This window comes from Danio rerio, chromosome 5 (assembly GCF_052040795.2).
Source record: "Danio rerio strain M-AB ecotype USA chromosome 5, GRCz13ab, whole genome shotgun sequence".
Lineage (NCBI taxonomy): Eukaryota > Metazoa > Chordata > Actinopteri > Cypriniformes > Danionidae > Danio > Danio rerio.
The window spans coordinates 70559871-70573816 of NC_141025.1; the positions used below are offsets into that span (position 1 = coordinate 70559871).

Below are 13946 nucleotides of genomic sequence, written 5' to 3' on the forward strand. Positions count from 1 at the left end.
ATTTATTTTTACAAACTTCAACAGTGTAATCTTGATGGTTCTGTGGGTCTCGTCTATCAAATCTGATCTTCTTTATTTTCTGTTTTCCATTAGATTAAAGTCAGGGTATTGGCTGGGCCATTCTACAGCTTGTTTTCTTTCTCTCTGAAAGCATTTGAGAGTTTCCTTGGCTGTGTTTTGGATCATTATCTTGCTGAAATATCCACCCTGGTTTCATCTTCACAATCCTGGTAATGTAGATGTTGGTCTGAAACAGCTAATATTCATTTACATTGATGAAGAGCAGAGGGTTGCTGAAGAACTACTGAGAGATTATAGCCGCTTTCACTGCCTTTCTATACCTTTCTTTCTTCATGCGTTCAGTATTTTTTCACTGCCATTCCATTTTATTACACATAATCTAATTAGTTTTGTTTTCTTTGCATATATGGAGTTCTTGTGTTGTTACCAACATCCGGTGAAATTTTGAAGTCAACAGCAGCTTTATAAATGCTTTTAAAAATGGTGACATGTTCAATACTTGTTTTCCCCGCTTTATATAACAAGTAGCAACAAAAATTGTTTAGCATTATCTTTCTTACACAAAACATATGAATATTAAATCGCTTCATTGCTTTGTACAGTAGAAGGTCATGCTTTTAAGAACCCTCCAATGACACAGACACAAGCAAAACATTAAATAAGTTTTAATCCTGCTTGCAAGTAAAGAATTTTTTTGTGTATTTTGAATTATATACATAAGCTATTTTAAGGTGTCTATCAGTGGCAATCTTGCTAACCTGCTATACCTTGACTCATACCACTTCCAGTCTGAATTACTGGTGTGTTGAGTTCAACGGCCCATTTCCACTGAGGGGTACAATTTGGTACAGTACAGTACCATACACATTCATTTCCATTTCCAATGTCAGAAGTACTGAAATAACAAATTGTGTACCACACATTTTTTGAGACCTTTTCATAAGGGTAGCTAGCATAGTATCAAACGTGTGGTGCTAGACTCATTGGTGTAGCTGCTATTGTTTTCAGAGAATCATCACTTGTGCATGCAACAAGCCAGGAAAACACAACACAGGAAGTGGCATTTTTTAAATACACAGACGAAGCACAACACCATTACATTACAGTGATGTTTAACCATGTGATGAACCATGCACAAACAAAACTTGCCATCTTCTTTGGACAAAAGTCACGTTTCCACTGCATAGTGTGGTTTGGTATGGGTCACTTTTGGAGGATATTCCACTGGGTTTCGTGCCTACCTAGTACCTGATATTTTTTAATACCACCTCAGGTGAGCTTCCAAGCAAGCCGTACTTTAACAAAAATGTTATGTTCAATTCTCAAATTCATTTCCAAGACAATTGTAACTACCAGTGGCATTGGATTTGTGACACAAGACACCAAACTAGCTGTATTGAAATCATAGATATATACATTAGATGTCGCCTGGCCTATTGTTGTCTATTGGACGGAATGCATCAATAGCGCCGCCATCTTGGTACAGGGTAGCGCTCCTTTGAAATAAATGCGGGACCAAGGTACAGTGGAGGATTGTGGCCATCCAAAGCCAGAGATATACACATATACATATATATCTATGATCGGGAGTTTTGCTGGATGTTAGTATGTAATTTCTTTTTCTAATTACGAAAATTATAATTTTACATCACTTTTCTACATTGATGGATCAGTGACCGCACTGGCATTCCTGACAAAAAGCTTGTGTTTTTTTGTACAGAAATGTACTATTCACCCTCCCAGCTAAATTTGATCTAATCATGGCCTGAAACACAGCTCCTCTCCTGCTTTCACTTCTCATACTGACGGAGGGAGTGATTCGTTTGTGAATGAATCCCCAGAACGTTAACGTTAGCCGACAATAATACAAGTTTCTGGCAGCGCAGCATCTCGTTGTCATATTTCTTTTGCATTGTTTGCTGATTTTGTTTAACAAAACTAGCATAAGCCGAGTATTTAGTGCGAGTTGGAGCTGCTTTGCCTTATGGTGAATGCAGTAAGTGACTGTTATCATCAATAACGTTACCTGATTAGCACAAAAGTTCAGAACATACAAAAACAAAAAAAAACTTATATTACCTATGAAATGTTCTGGCTTTGTGCTTTGTTTGCTCGTTATTACACCCGTAGACAGCGCTAAAGTCCAGCATCTTCACGTAATAACACTGTCTTGACTAGTGCGGTTGAATGACATTTGTCCTGGGAGCACTGTACCAATGTGGCGGCGCTATTGACGCATGCTCAGGGTCCCTATGCGATATCTAGTGTATATATCTATGTATTGAAATATTCAGCTGTGTTGGGGCCATCATTTTTGCTGGAAAATGTAATCCATACCCCTAAACTCAACCATAATGGTAATTTATTTCCAAAATCAGAGGGGAATAATAGTTGGATAACACTCATGTAGAAGTGCATGAACCTAACCGTAAGCCTAAACTTAACATAAACTGTAAACATATGCCTTAATTCTGATTGGCTGAACATAGATGTAAATCCAGGAACATCCAGCAGCTTTCAGTTCAACCTTTTCTTTATAGCCTTTCTTCATTCGACTTGACAAACACGAAATGTGGTGAAAGCCATACTCACTCTGGTATCTCTCGTGTAAGTGTGTGCACCATGTCCCAGGTGACATGTGTGTTGTTGAGGACGAGACGCCGCAGGCCTGAAAACGCTTCCGCAAGACAAGGCTCCAGACTCGACCCATGCAGAGGATTCATACTCAGATTGAGAAAGTCAAGGTTAGGGATGTTAGATAGGATCTTGCTTATCTATAGAGAGGAAAGAACAGGAAAGAAGATGAAACTCTGATCAATTCCAACCAGCTTGTCACTTTGAGCTCGTGTTAGTTACTATATTTCATTGCTCTTTTTTGAATGTTACTGACCAGTTTATGGATTTATTTCTTTGTTAAAGGGTCCTATGGTGAAAAATCTACTTTTCAAGCTGTTTGGACAGACATATGTGTAGATATAGTGTATAGGCGGACATATTGGGGTGATATAAACACACCCAGTCTTTATTTTTTTAAATTTAACATCATAAAAATGGCGAACCAATTGGAGCAGTTTTCAGACCGACCGCAACTTGACGTAGGAGTTCGGTCCCCCAAATATTGAATGACAGCTGAGTATTAACATGTCTCCTTAGTAATGCTTATAATCATATCAACAAGACAGGACATGCGCAAAGCAACCGGGATTAAAAGGTCTGTTCAGTTTGCTAGGGTCATCAATCATCATAAAACGTGATCAAGAGGGAGTTTTACAAGTTTAAAATGTTTTAAAACAGTGCATGTGTGTAATATATTACAGCGATTTACTTCAGCTTTACTTCATCAGCACAGCCGCGTGTCAGAACAGTTATAAAAAACAACGCTTCAATCCTGGTTAGTGGGCGTTAAATCAGGTTTATTTTTTTCATTAGCAGTGGATAGTAAAGTGTATCCTGTCACACATGCGTGCAAAAAGAGTGCAAAGCTAAACGTGCGCGCTGTCTCTGTGTGTGTGTGTGTGTTTGTGTCTAACAATATCGCTCCCGACTCCCGAGCTAGCGAGCATGCGTATGTATGTGTGAGAATGAGAGAGCCTGATGCTGTGTTTAGCTTGATTGTTGCTGTCTATGTGTGTGTGTACGTGTGTAAATGAGGGAGCTTGGTGCTGTCTATGTGTGTGTGTGTGTGTAGAAAACGGGGTGGGTCGGGCTGCGGGACAACAAATGCTGAATATAAGTGGGAGCGGTCGGATTTGGACTAAAACCTGACGGGAAGGGCGTTTCAAAAATTAGTCCCGCACAGATCTCTAGGCGGCGGGACAACAAATGCTGAATATAAGCGGGAGTGGTCGGGTTCGGACTAAAACCTGGCAGGAGCGGGATTCGAAATTTAGTCCCGCGCAGATCTCTAGACTGAGGCATGCTGATAGGCACGTGGGAATGGTGGGCGGGGAGGACTAGCCTTAAAGGTGCAGTACAAAAAAACAGCAGCAAGCTTTTACAAGCTATAAAACAGAAACTTCAGACTGCTATAACAAATAAGCTGATGGGTGTTTTGAGCTGAAACTTTACACACACATTCTGGGGACACAAAAGTCTTATATTAAATCTGGAAAAAAGGGTAACCTAGGTGCCCTTTTATGTGAGACTGTAGTTTGAATTATTCATCTCTTTTCTGTATTTGACATATTGACATTACTGTACAAAATAGCTTTTTCTGCATTATCTTGAACACGGACCCTTTTCACATTAACAAGTTCCTCAGTAGACAGAGACCAAACCTGTGACTCCAGCAGATTTTTCTCACCTCTCCCCAGTCTTTTAGCTGATTGTGAGAGAGGTCTAGCTCAACCACATGAGCACAGAAAGTGGCCACTTCTTCCTCATCTCCAGCCTCTGTGATGCCACAACCATCCAGAACCAAGATGCTCGGCAGATTCAGACGATCTAATACACACATACAGATGTCACTGGCCTTTAAACAATTTATAGCATTAACATATTACCAGTACAGGATTTTTTGACAATACATGCAGTTAAACTACATGCATGGGGTGGCGCTATGGAGTGGAAATGGGTTTTTTGTTTTTTTTGATCGTCTCTTTTTCAGCAAGTCTGAACTTATGAATCAAATGCTAAATATGTCATGTGTAAATTAAAGATCAGCTTCTGTACACGCCATTTAAAGAGGAGCTAAAGTGCAGGACACGTTGGGATTCGGGTGTGTGTTTAAACAGACAAATACAAAATGTTCTCCCTGCGTTCGCGTGGGTTTCCTCCGGGTGCTCTGGTTTTCCCCACAGTCTAAAAACCTGTGGTACAGGTAAATGGGTAGGCTAAATTGTCCGCAGTGTATGAGTGTTTGTGTGAATGAGTGTGTGTGAATGTTTCCCAGAGATGGGTTGCGGCTGGAAGGGCATCCGCTGCGTAAAAACTTGCTGTATAAGTTGGCGGTTCAATCCGCTGTGGCGACCCCAGATTAATAAAGGGACTAAGCCAACAAGAAAATGAATGAATGAATGAACATTAAAGAAGATATTTTGAGCAAAGCTAAAAACTGGTAATCATTGACTTCCATGGTCGGAAAAGCAAATGCTACTGCGGTTACAGGTTTCCAGCTTTCTTCAAAATATCTTCTTTTGTGTTCAACAGAGGAAAGAAACTCAAACAGGTTTGAAACATGCAGGATTCACCCACAAATTGTCACTTTTGGGTGAACTATCCCTTCAACCAATGTGTCCAGGTCATATCCAGCACACCCTTTTTAACTGTCAGGCTTTAGCATTTCGCCTTAGGCCAAAAATAAAACTGACCTTTGACAGGCGAACCCTGGGGACTCGACCGAATCACCACTCCAACTCCTGGCCCACGGCAGTATGGGAAGTTGTCTGGGCTGTACTTCTCACTGATCACCTGCACTAAAGTGCGTCCTTCTGTCTCCTCTGACTCCATCTCACCTCTCCGGCCACTCTCAAACCTTCAGCTGAACCAACACACAGAGGAGCAGGTGTATTTATGTAAATATAACATCAGTTCCAGCAAAAAAATATATTTTAGCAAAGCTTTATCAGTTTATCAGGCCATGTGGACAGGCGTGTATGTGCTTGAAATAAATGATTTGCTAACATTTTCAAGCAGGGCAAAGTACAACAGGCTTCAAACAGCTGGCATTTGAATCAATGACATAAAAAAGTGTACATGATTACACAAAACTGTATGTGTTTTTTCAGAATTGTTTTGACATTGAGTCTGATGCATGTGAATTAATCTGATGCTACATATAAAATACAGAACAATTCAAGTCTTCAAGCGGTGAAAACAGTTTTGGATGTCCTCTCAATTATTAAAAAGAAACGATACTACAAGCCTGCCCAACCAATTCCATGTAATTAGATGTAAACAAAACACAGATGTGAAAAATATGGGGAGGGGGGTAAACAAAAGTTGTAGAGACAGTGTATAAATGACAAACATGATGTTGTATTTGTTTGTACAATATGTATGCAAAATTTCAGATGAAAGTTTCAGTCTCAGGGGCAACAATGGCCTTAACTCTTAATCATCTCATATATATAAATGTATATAGCTCTTGAACAAAACAAAACAAGAGACCATTTTGAAGTTATTACTGTTTCTATGGATTTGCCATAATCTGAACAAAATGTTAGTTTGTTTTACTTTATAAACTATTGATAATGCTTATAAACATTATATATATATATATATATATATATATATATATATATATATATATATATATATATATATATATATATATATATATACATACATACATGAATTACTAAATCATTAGGGATGTCCCGATCAGGTTTTTTTTGCCCTCAAGGCCGAGTCAAATCATTTGATTTTGAGTGTCTACTGATACCGAACCCTGATCCGATACTTTTATAATACATTAAAAAAGAATAAAGAAAAGCGAAGAAACAGATCCAGGATGTTCCTTATTTTTGTATTTAATTCACCTTATTTTAACATTCAACAACTCTGTTAACAAACAATCAATAAATAACATTAATTCTTCACTTTTGGATTTTAGTGCAACAGTAAATATAAAAAAAAATCTAATATAAAAACAAATAGCACCTCAACTTAAAATCCCCAGCCAGCAGGCAATCCCAAGTTTACATATCTCACAGTTTGCTATGGCAATGTTGTCGTCATCAACTTTATAATACCTCCAGACCACAGACATACTCGCACTTACCGCTTCAAGCTGCTTCCATGTTCCATATATGGATATGAGCAATTCCATGCAAATGTCAACCTTGCCATTTCAGTTTCCACCGAAATAGAGAAAACGTTTCAAAATTTTTTTGTGTAGGATTGTATTTTACAGTACTATAAAAATGCTCAAAAATGTCTCTGTGAATGTTTTCAAACAATTATATTTGATTTACCAAAATCACACAAGTGACAATTTCACATATGTCACATCCATAACAACACTTTGTCATGATAAATTCAAATAAAAATAAAAAAATCATGTTTGTTCTATAGTGAGCCGACTCTGATCCTTTTGATTAGGGATGCACGATATATCGGCGGCCATATCATTATCGGCTGATAAATGCTATTCTTAAGATTATTGTTATCGGTCCGATGTCTAAATTAGGCCGATATCTTTAAGCCGTTAAAGTACGTAATTGTACAGACATGTCTGCCTTGCGCATGCGTGGGTGAAACATGTTCAGACTTGCCCAGTGGACTATAATGAATCTCTCCTCACATTGTTTATTCTTTCAAGGTCAGTCCTTTCTTCATGTGGTATTGCTGTGCGTTAATAACTCAGTAAGTGACCATGTTCCTTTTCATTGTAGATATGTTTGATTGAGTGTCATTGTGTATTTTGCTTTAAATCGCCTCAGGAAAAAATAGTACACGTGCAAACAAAACAGCAGCTATACACACGTGCTAATATTATGCTCTGTGTTTGTCATGAAGTCATCTGAGCTCAACACTTAGCTGCACCGCCTGCAGTTGAGTGAAACTCACAGCGCTTTATCATAAACTTTTCATCGATCATTTTTACCACAATTGACAGCAAGAACGAACAGAGAAGCGTTGTCTGATTGACAAGCAGCACCTACATGTGTTCAAAGCCAAATAGGATGAATCTATGCCGCATTTACTAAAGTAATACATTCTGTATCTAGCAACTTTTCGCTTGTACGGTGGCTCTAAATGGTCAAAACACCTCTAAAAAAAGGCTTTTTCGGACATGGCATACTTGTACACATGTACATCACTGTAACATGTTTTATTCAAGACCATTTGAGCTGGTTTTAGTCCTTAGCTCTTTCATTTTCATTTTGTTTAGAATATATTTCACTTGCTTGTTGATTAAATCTCGTTTTGTTATTCAACCTATTATTTTTATGCAACAATCAATTTGCATGTTCATTTGCTATGAAGAAAAGGAAATAATAATTTTTTTGCATGCTGATTTATGTGAAATTGTGAATATAGATCTATATAATCACCTTGCAATTGTGAAATTATAGCTTTTTTGCTTTGAGTATAGACTTTCAGTTCATAAGAGCAGTTCAATCTTTTATGAAGTTTGCTGTATAACTATATAAAATTTTGAAATATTTATAATTATTGGCCTATACATATTGGCCTCCAAGTCTGAAGGATTATTGGTAATCGACATCGGGCAAAAAATGCATATCGGTGCATCCCTACTTTTGATTAGCATAATTACTTTTGGATTGTGCAGTTTATTTCACAGAATTTCTACAAAGCATGTTGTATACTGTAAACTGACAGACTTTTTTGTCACATCTATAACACATGTTTATTTTCCTCATTTGAAATATAGAAAATGTTTACAGATCGATATTTTTCTGATCCCATAACTCAGTGGTTAGTTGTTTTAGAAAATATAAATAATATTAAAAAATCTAAATAATAATGTTAACATCTACCTCCTCTGTGAATTCATGTTTTGAGTTTTTACCGCAAATGTCACATCCATAACGCTGGAATTGCTCATATATATATATATATATATATATTCGAGTCCTGATCGGAAGGTAACGTCTGATTCCAATTGAGTCTGAAACCGTATGATCGGGCCTAATTTCAGATCATGTGATTGGATCTGGACATCCCTATAAATCATAAATATATATTTAAAGGTGTTACAGCCCTATGTATGTGTTACCTCTTTAACCCTAAGAGCTGAACTTCAAAGTCGTAACATTTAAATGGGGGCTCGTCCGGGATCTTTTTAATAAAAACATACCTGACATAGTTATTTGGACAATAGTGAGGATCCATAGGGGTCTTCTCTATGATATAATTTCTTGTTTTACTTATTTGTGCGTGTAATCATCAGATGGCTATAATTTTACAGAGACAAGGTTTTTTATTTATTGCTCTTCAGTGAAATATTAACAACAAACAGACTAAAATAAGTATTCAATAAAAGCATCACTTGATTTTGCCATTTACATCAGCGTTCAAAAGATCAAACCACAAATGCTTCACACTTGCAACCAACTGATTTCTAGCATATAAACAGTAAAGAAGCAATGTTACGAGGTAAAAACCAAAAGAGTGAAATCTGCTGACTCACATTTGATCTGGAGGTCAAACAGGAGCACATTAATGGTGGGCCTCCAGTCTGGTTTTGATCCCAGTCCACCGATGGCTATGGACGTACAGCATCCAGGAATCCAGCCTCCAGGCTGGGGGTGTCCCACAGCACCCTGCCTAAAAAAATAACCAGAATAGAATAAAAGACAAAATTGGACAAATGAGAAGATGATGCACATGTGTCACACGGAAAGCTTGTGGTCCCAGAACAATCATTCTTCTATCCCTTTATGAAGGCTAAATGAGGTAACACTAGCGTGGGTATGGAAAGGTCCGTCCTTGAAATCAGATCCGGCGACGCTTTGTCCGACTCCCATATGCTGCTGTTTTACACAGAAGCACAAAGGGAAAACTCTAGTGATGCAAACAGATGTAGAGCCCTGAACATACAGCTGAATTCACATTAGCCCTCCTGTGAAAAGTGTATTCTTTTTTAAATATTGTGATGTTTAACATCAAGGAAATGTCACAGCATTTCCTATTATATTTTTTTCTTCTGGAAAAGTCCTATATCTTTTCGTTTGGCTGGAATAAAAGTTTAAAATAGAATTAAAAGTGAATATTATTAACCCTTTTAAGATTTTTTTGGATTGGCTACAAAATAAACCATTGTTATCCAATAACTTGCTAAATTAACCTGTTTAAGTCCTTAAAGCACTTTAGGTTAGTATATTAAAGTAAAAATATTATGGACTGTCATCATAGCCAAGAAGATAGAAACTCTAAAAATAACGTTCCTAAACAAACTTTTTGGTGTTTTGAGAAATCCTCGTCAAAGAGTTTGAAGTAGTTTTAAAATTTAAATCATTAAAGTAGTTTTTAGGAAGTTTGAATTTCATTGCTTGGTGGTTTCTAAGGTGTTGCTAAGACGTTGCTAGGCGGTTTCTAAGGTGTTGCTAGGTGGGTGCTAAGCTGTTGCTAGGCTGTCCTGAGTGGTTGCTAAGGTTTTGCTAGGTGGTTGCTAAGATGTTGCTGGGCGATTGCTAAGGTGTTGCTAGGCTGTTGCTAGGTAGTTGCTAGGGTGTTCTGAGGGGTTGCTAAGTAATTGGCGAAACATTGCAAGGTGAATGCAAAGGTGTTGCTAGGTGGTTGCTAAGGTGTTGCTAGGTAGTTGCTAAGGTATTCTGAGTGTTTGCTAGGCAGTTGCTATAATAAATCATCATAGTTCTAGTATGAATTTGCATGTTGCTAGCATGTTTCTAGCATAAATTAGCATGTTGTTAGCATGGTTCTAGTGTAAATTAGCATGTAGCTAGTATAATTAGTATATTTGTTTGTATGTTTCCAGTATGAATTGTTTTTAGTTTGTCCAATGTGAAGTCAATGACAGTTTTTTTACAATGGAAGTCTATGGGACAAGTCTAGGTTAGTGCCTAGTTAGTGCCGTAACTGGTTGCTAGGGTGTGGCTAAAAAGTTAAAAGGTCATCAGTGATTGACAGATTGGTAGTCTGAGTTAAATGAGCCCAACCTGTAAGACAGTCTGGCACAAATTTATAAGGTCACAAAGTTTGGTCCATTGTTAAGTAAATGGAACTTTTCCAAATTTTCCGGGTCAGTTTTTGGAAAATCATTAGTCAGATCAGTTGGAAAAGATATAGCAACCCGAGTCAGACCAGTTTAGAGGTTTGGTGTTAGTTTGATGGTTGTAGTATGAACGGTCTAAGAGGAGATGCGTATAGAAATTAGCCTCAGAAGAAGAAGAAAAAGAAGTAGTATATCAGTATTGCCTTTCTCAAGCCACCATCACTAGTTATTAGAAACTTGTTATTAAAACTATTATGTTTAAAAATAGGTTGAAATACATCTTCTCCCTGTTAAACACTAGAGAAATCTGTTTTAAAGTTAGACAGGAGGGCTAATAATTGTGCCTTCAGCTGCTTTTGTCATGACAGATGAATCTGTAGCAGTAAACAGATCTTTATTGCTAAAAGATTGGCCTGCTGAGTTACTCTGTCTGTATCTTTCCGTGAGCAGAGGAGGATCTAAAATCTAATCCTCACAGTGAAACGGGCACAGGCTGATCTGTCACAACCCTCTGTGAAGTCCACTCAAAGTACATCTCACAATCTTCACTTCAAAGCAAGATTCATCTTGATCCAAAACCTTGTCTGTTCAGACCAGATAGTTTTCATTTGAGAGAGAGAGAGAGAGAGAGAGAGAGAGAGTATGTAAACAGAAAATGCCCTCAGTGGGTGAATGGCTCTACATTACAGACATTTATTTTTTGATTCGGCGTAGTCCCTTATTTATCAGGGGTCGCCACAGCGAAATGAACTGCCAACATTACAGACAGTTAGATTCCAAATAACTTTGGAAATCTGATAAGTGATATCCACAACCAGTCTGTAATTCATTTGAGTGTTTGAGTGTTAATGTGCTAATATTTACAACAAGGTCCCATTAGTATGCTAGCTAACAGTGACTAATCTATTTGTTAAAGAATTTATAATCTTAAGTTAGTTAAAAATGCAACTGAAAATTTGTTTAAAATAGAGCTGAATACTAGTTCATGTTATCTCATGTCTACTAATTTTAACAAATAAACATTTTTTTATAAATAAGTGCCTTAATTAAATTCACTTAGTTAAAAAAATAAGCATTTTTTTTACATAAAATAAAAATAATGAACAAGTCTGGTCTTGACTTTTTTTTTTAAATATCAGAACAACATTTCACTAAATGTGTTAAAATACAGAAAATATGAAGTCAGATGACTGTTGAAAAGATAATTGGTGAAGTGATACTCTTTATTATTACAACTGTTTTTCACTGGAAAATAATCTTTTGCAACAACACTGAAGTTACAAGCTTTTCTTCATGTCATATTTTTCTGCGGTTATGTCGACTTACAAAAAAAATTATATATAAATATATATATATATATATATATATATATATATATATATATATATATATATATATATTTTTTTTTTTTTTTTTACAAATATGTGTGTGTGTGTGTGTGTGTGTGTGTATATATATATATATATATATATAGGTATTGAACAAAATAAAGTTATTATTGGTTCTATGGATTTGCCATAATTGTTCCTGAGCAAAATGTTAGTTTGTTTTATTTTATAAGCTATTGATAATTTTTATAAACATGTATGTTTAAAACATATACTGTATATTCATACATAAATTAATTATTAAATCATAAATATATTTTAAAGGTTTTAAGGCCCTATGTATGTGTTACCTCTTTAGCCCATAGAGCTAAATTTTAAAGTCCTAACATTTAAATAGGGGCTTGTCCGGGATCTCTTTAATAAAAACATACCTGCAATAGTTAGGATCGATATTGGTCTTCTCTATTATATCATTTCTTGTTTTACTTTTTTTGTGAGTGTTATCACCAGATGACTTTCATTTTACAGAGACATGCTTTTTTATTTATCGCTCATCAGTGCATTTAAATATTAACAACAAACAGACTAAAACAAAATGAAACAAAAGCATCACTTGACTTCAAAAAATAAAGCCAAAAATGTATTGTCAAGGAAACAGATAATAGATCAACATTTACAGGTTGTAAATTGTGAATCAACTGAACTGTTTATATTAGGCATGGGACGATAATCGGTTTCAAGGTTTACCACGGTTTGGAAAAGTCAAGGTTTTAAAACAGCAAAAAGTTTCTATTATACCGTTCCTAAAGTATGTGTAAGGCTTTTTAAATGTGTTTTTTATGTGGTGTTAAGAAATCAGTGTATTTTAATCTAAGAATATTATATGTCAGATACCAGCACATGACTAGATCATATTAATTCAACCTAGTTTCAAAAGCTTTGTTTAACTTTTTAAACATCATCGAAACACTTGTTTCTCGCGAGAGGGTTTTAAGATAAAAAAAAACGGTATATTTGCAGTTCTGGTCAGGAAAACTGTTAACTTGATTCAACTCGTCCTAAAATAAAGCCTCGGGTCAGGAGCAGGAGTCAGTCGTTCATTCACACACACACACACACACACACACACACACACACACACACACACACACACACACACACACACACACACACACACACACACGTACGTCAAGTCAACAGCTGCGCACTGACAAGTTGTTGAATTTCAAATGCACGGCTGCCATAACAACGCGTTTGTTTTGGATTGGCTCTGTTTTACCGGATTCTGCAACTCGGCAACAGAAACTTCACGAAGCCACTAGTTTTACACACTTAAACCGCTTTTGTTTTAGAAGCGACAGGAGTTTTTGTGCTTTTAAACAATAACAAAATATACAATATGTGCCATTTTAAACGAACAGAATGACCTCACGATAAGCTAAATATAGTCACACAGGCTTATTGTACAGTAACCCATAGAAATGCACAGTGCAGCAGCGAGCCAATAAGCGCGTTGATTATATTTATTTATTTATTCCTCAAAAAAACAACATTATTCTGCAACGAAACGAAGCTTAACCTTTTCGATGAAGCGTTTATAAACGTGACATGCACATGCAAGTTATTATTGACGCGCAATGATCAGAGAATGTCTATATTTACGGTATTTTTATACAAAAAGTATACAGTACAAAGACTTAACGATAATGTAATAACGCATCGTTCATCTCGTCATCTTACAGACACTAAAAATAAAAGGCGAAATACATGTGCTACATTTTGCGTGAGTTGTTTGATGCGCTTACCGATGACAAAGGTTCAGCAAATCGCTCTGCGTGTTTTTGTTGTTGATCCGTTGACAGTGTTTTGAACACGAAGCTCTACTGTAGTTACTTCCTATTGGCGAGACAGGCTTGTTGTTTTTGCAGCTTGCCGCTCCAGGACAGAGGGTGGCA

At 36.6% G+C, this 13946-nt stretch overlaps 1 protein-coding gene across 6 annotated transcripts in view; it reads right to left on the minus strand.

Annotated features, from left to right (window-relative positions):
• tbcelb (tubulin folding cofactor E-like b) overlaps positions 1-13909 on the minus strand; it is a 50571-nt gene extending 36662 nt beyond the window's left edge. For 5 of the 6 annotated variants that reach the window (XR_015492038.1, XR_015492037.1, XM_087254604.1 and 2 more), the window contains exons 1-5: positions 13797-13909; positions 9119-9255; positions 5331-5500; positions 4325-4464; positions 2614-2795 (exon numbers count right to left, since the gene is read on the minus strand). Coding sequence is in view for 4 of the 6 variants with exons in the window: in XM_087254604.1 (XP_087110730.1) it covers positions 2614-2795; positions 4325-4464; positions 5331-5469 (461 nt within the window). In the remaining 2 variants the exon portion in view is untranslated. Of the gene's footprint in view, positions 1-2613; positions 2796-4324; positions 4465-5330; positions 5501-9118; positions 9462-11139; positions 11248-13796 lie in introns of those variants that run through there. The other variant, XM_087254602.1, reaches the window with a different exon arrangement.
• Between the last annotated feature and the right edge of the window lie 37 nt (positions 13910-13946).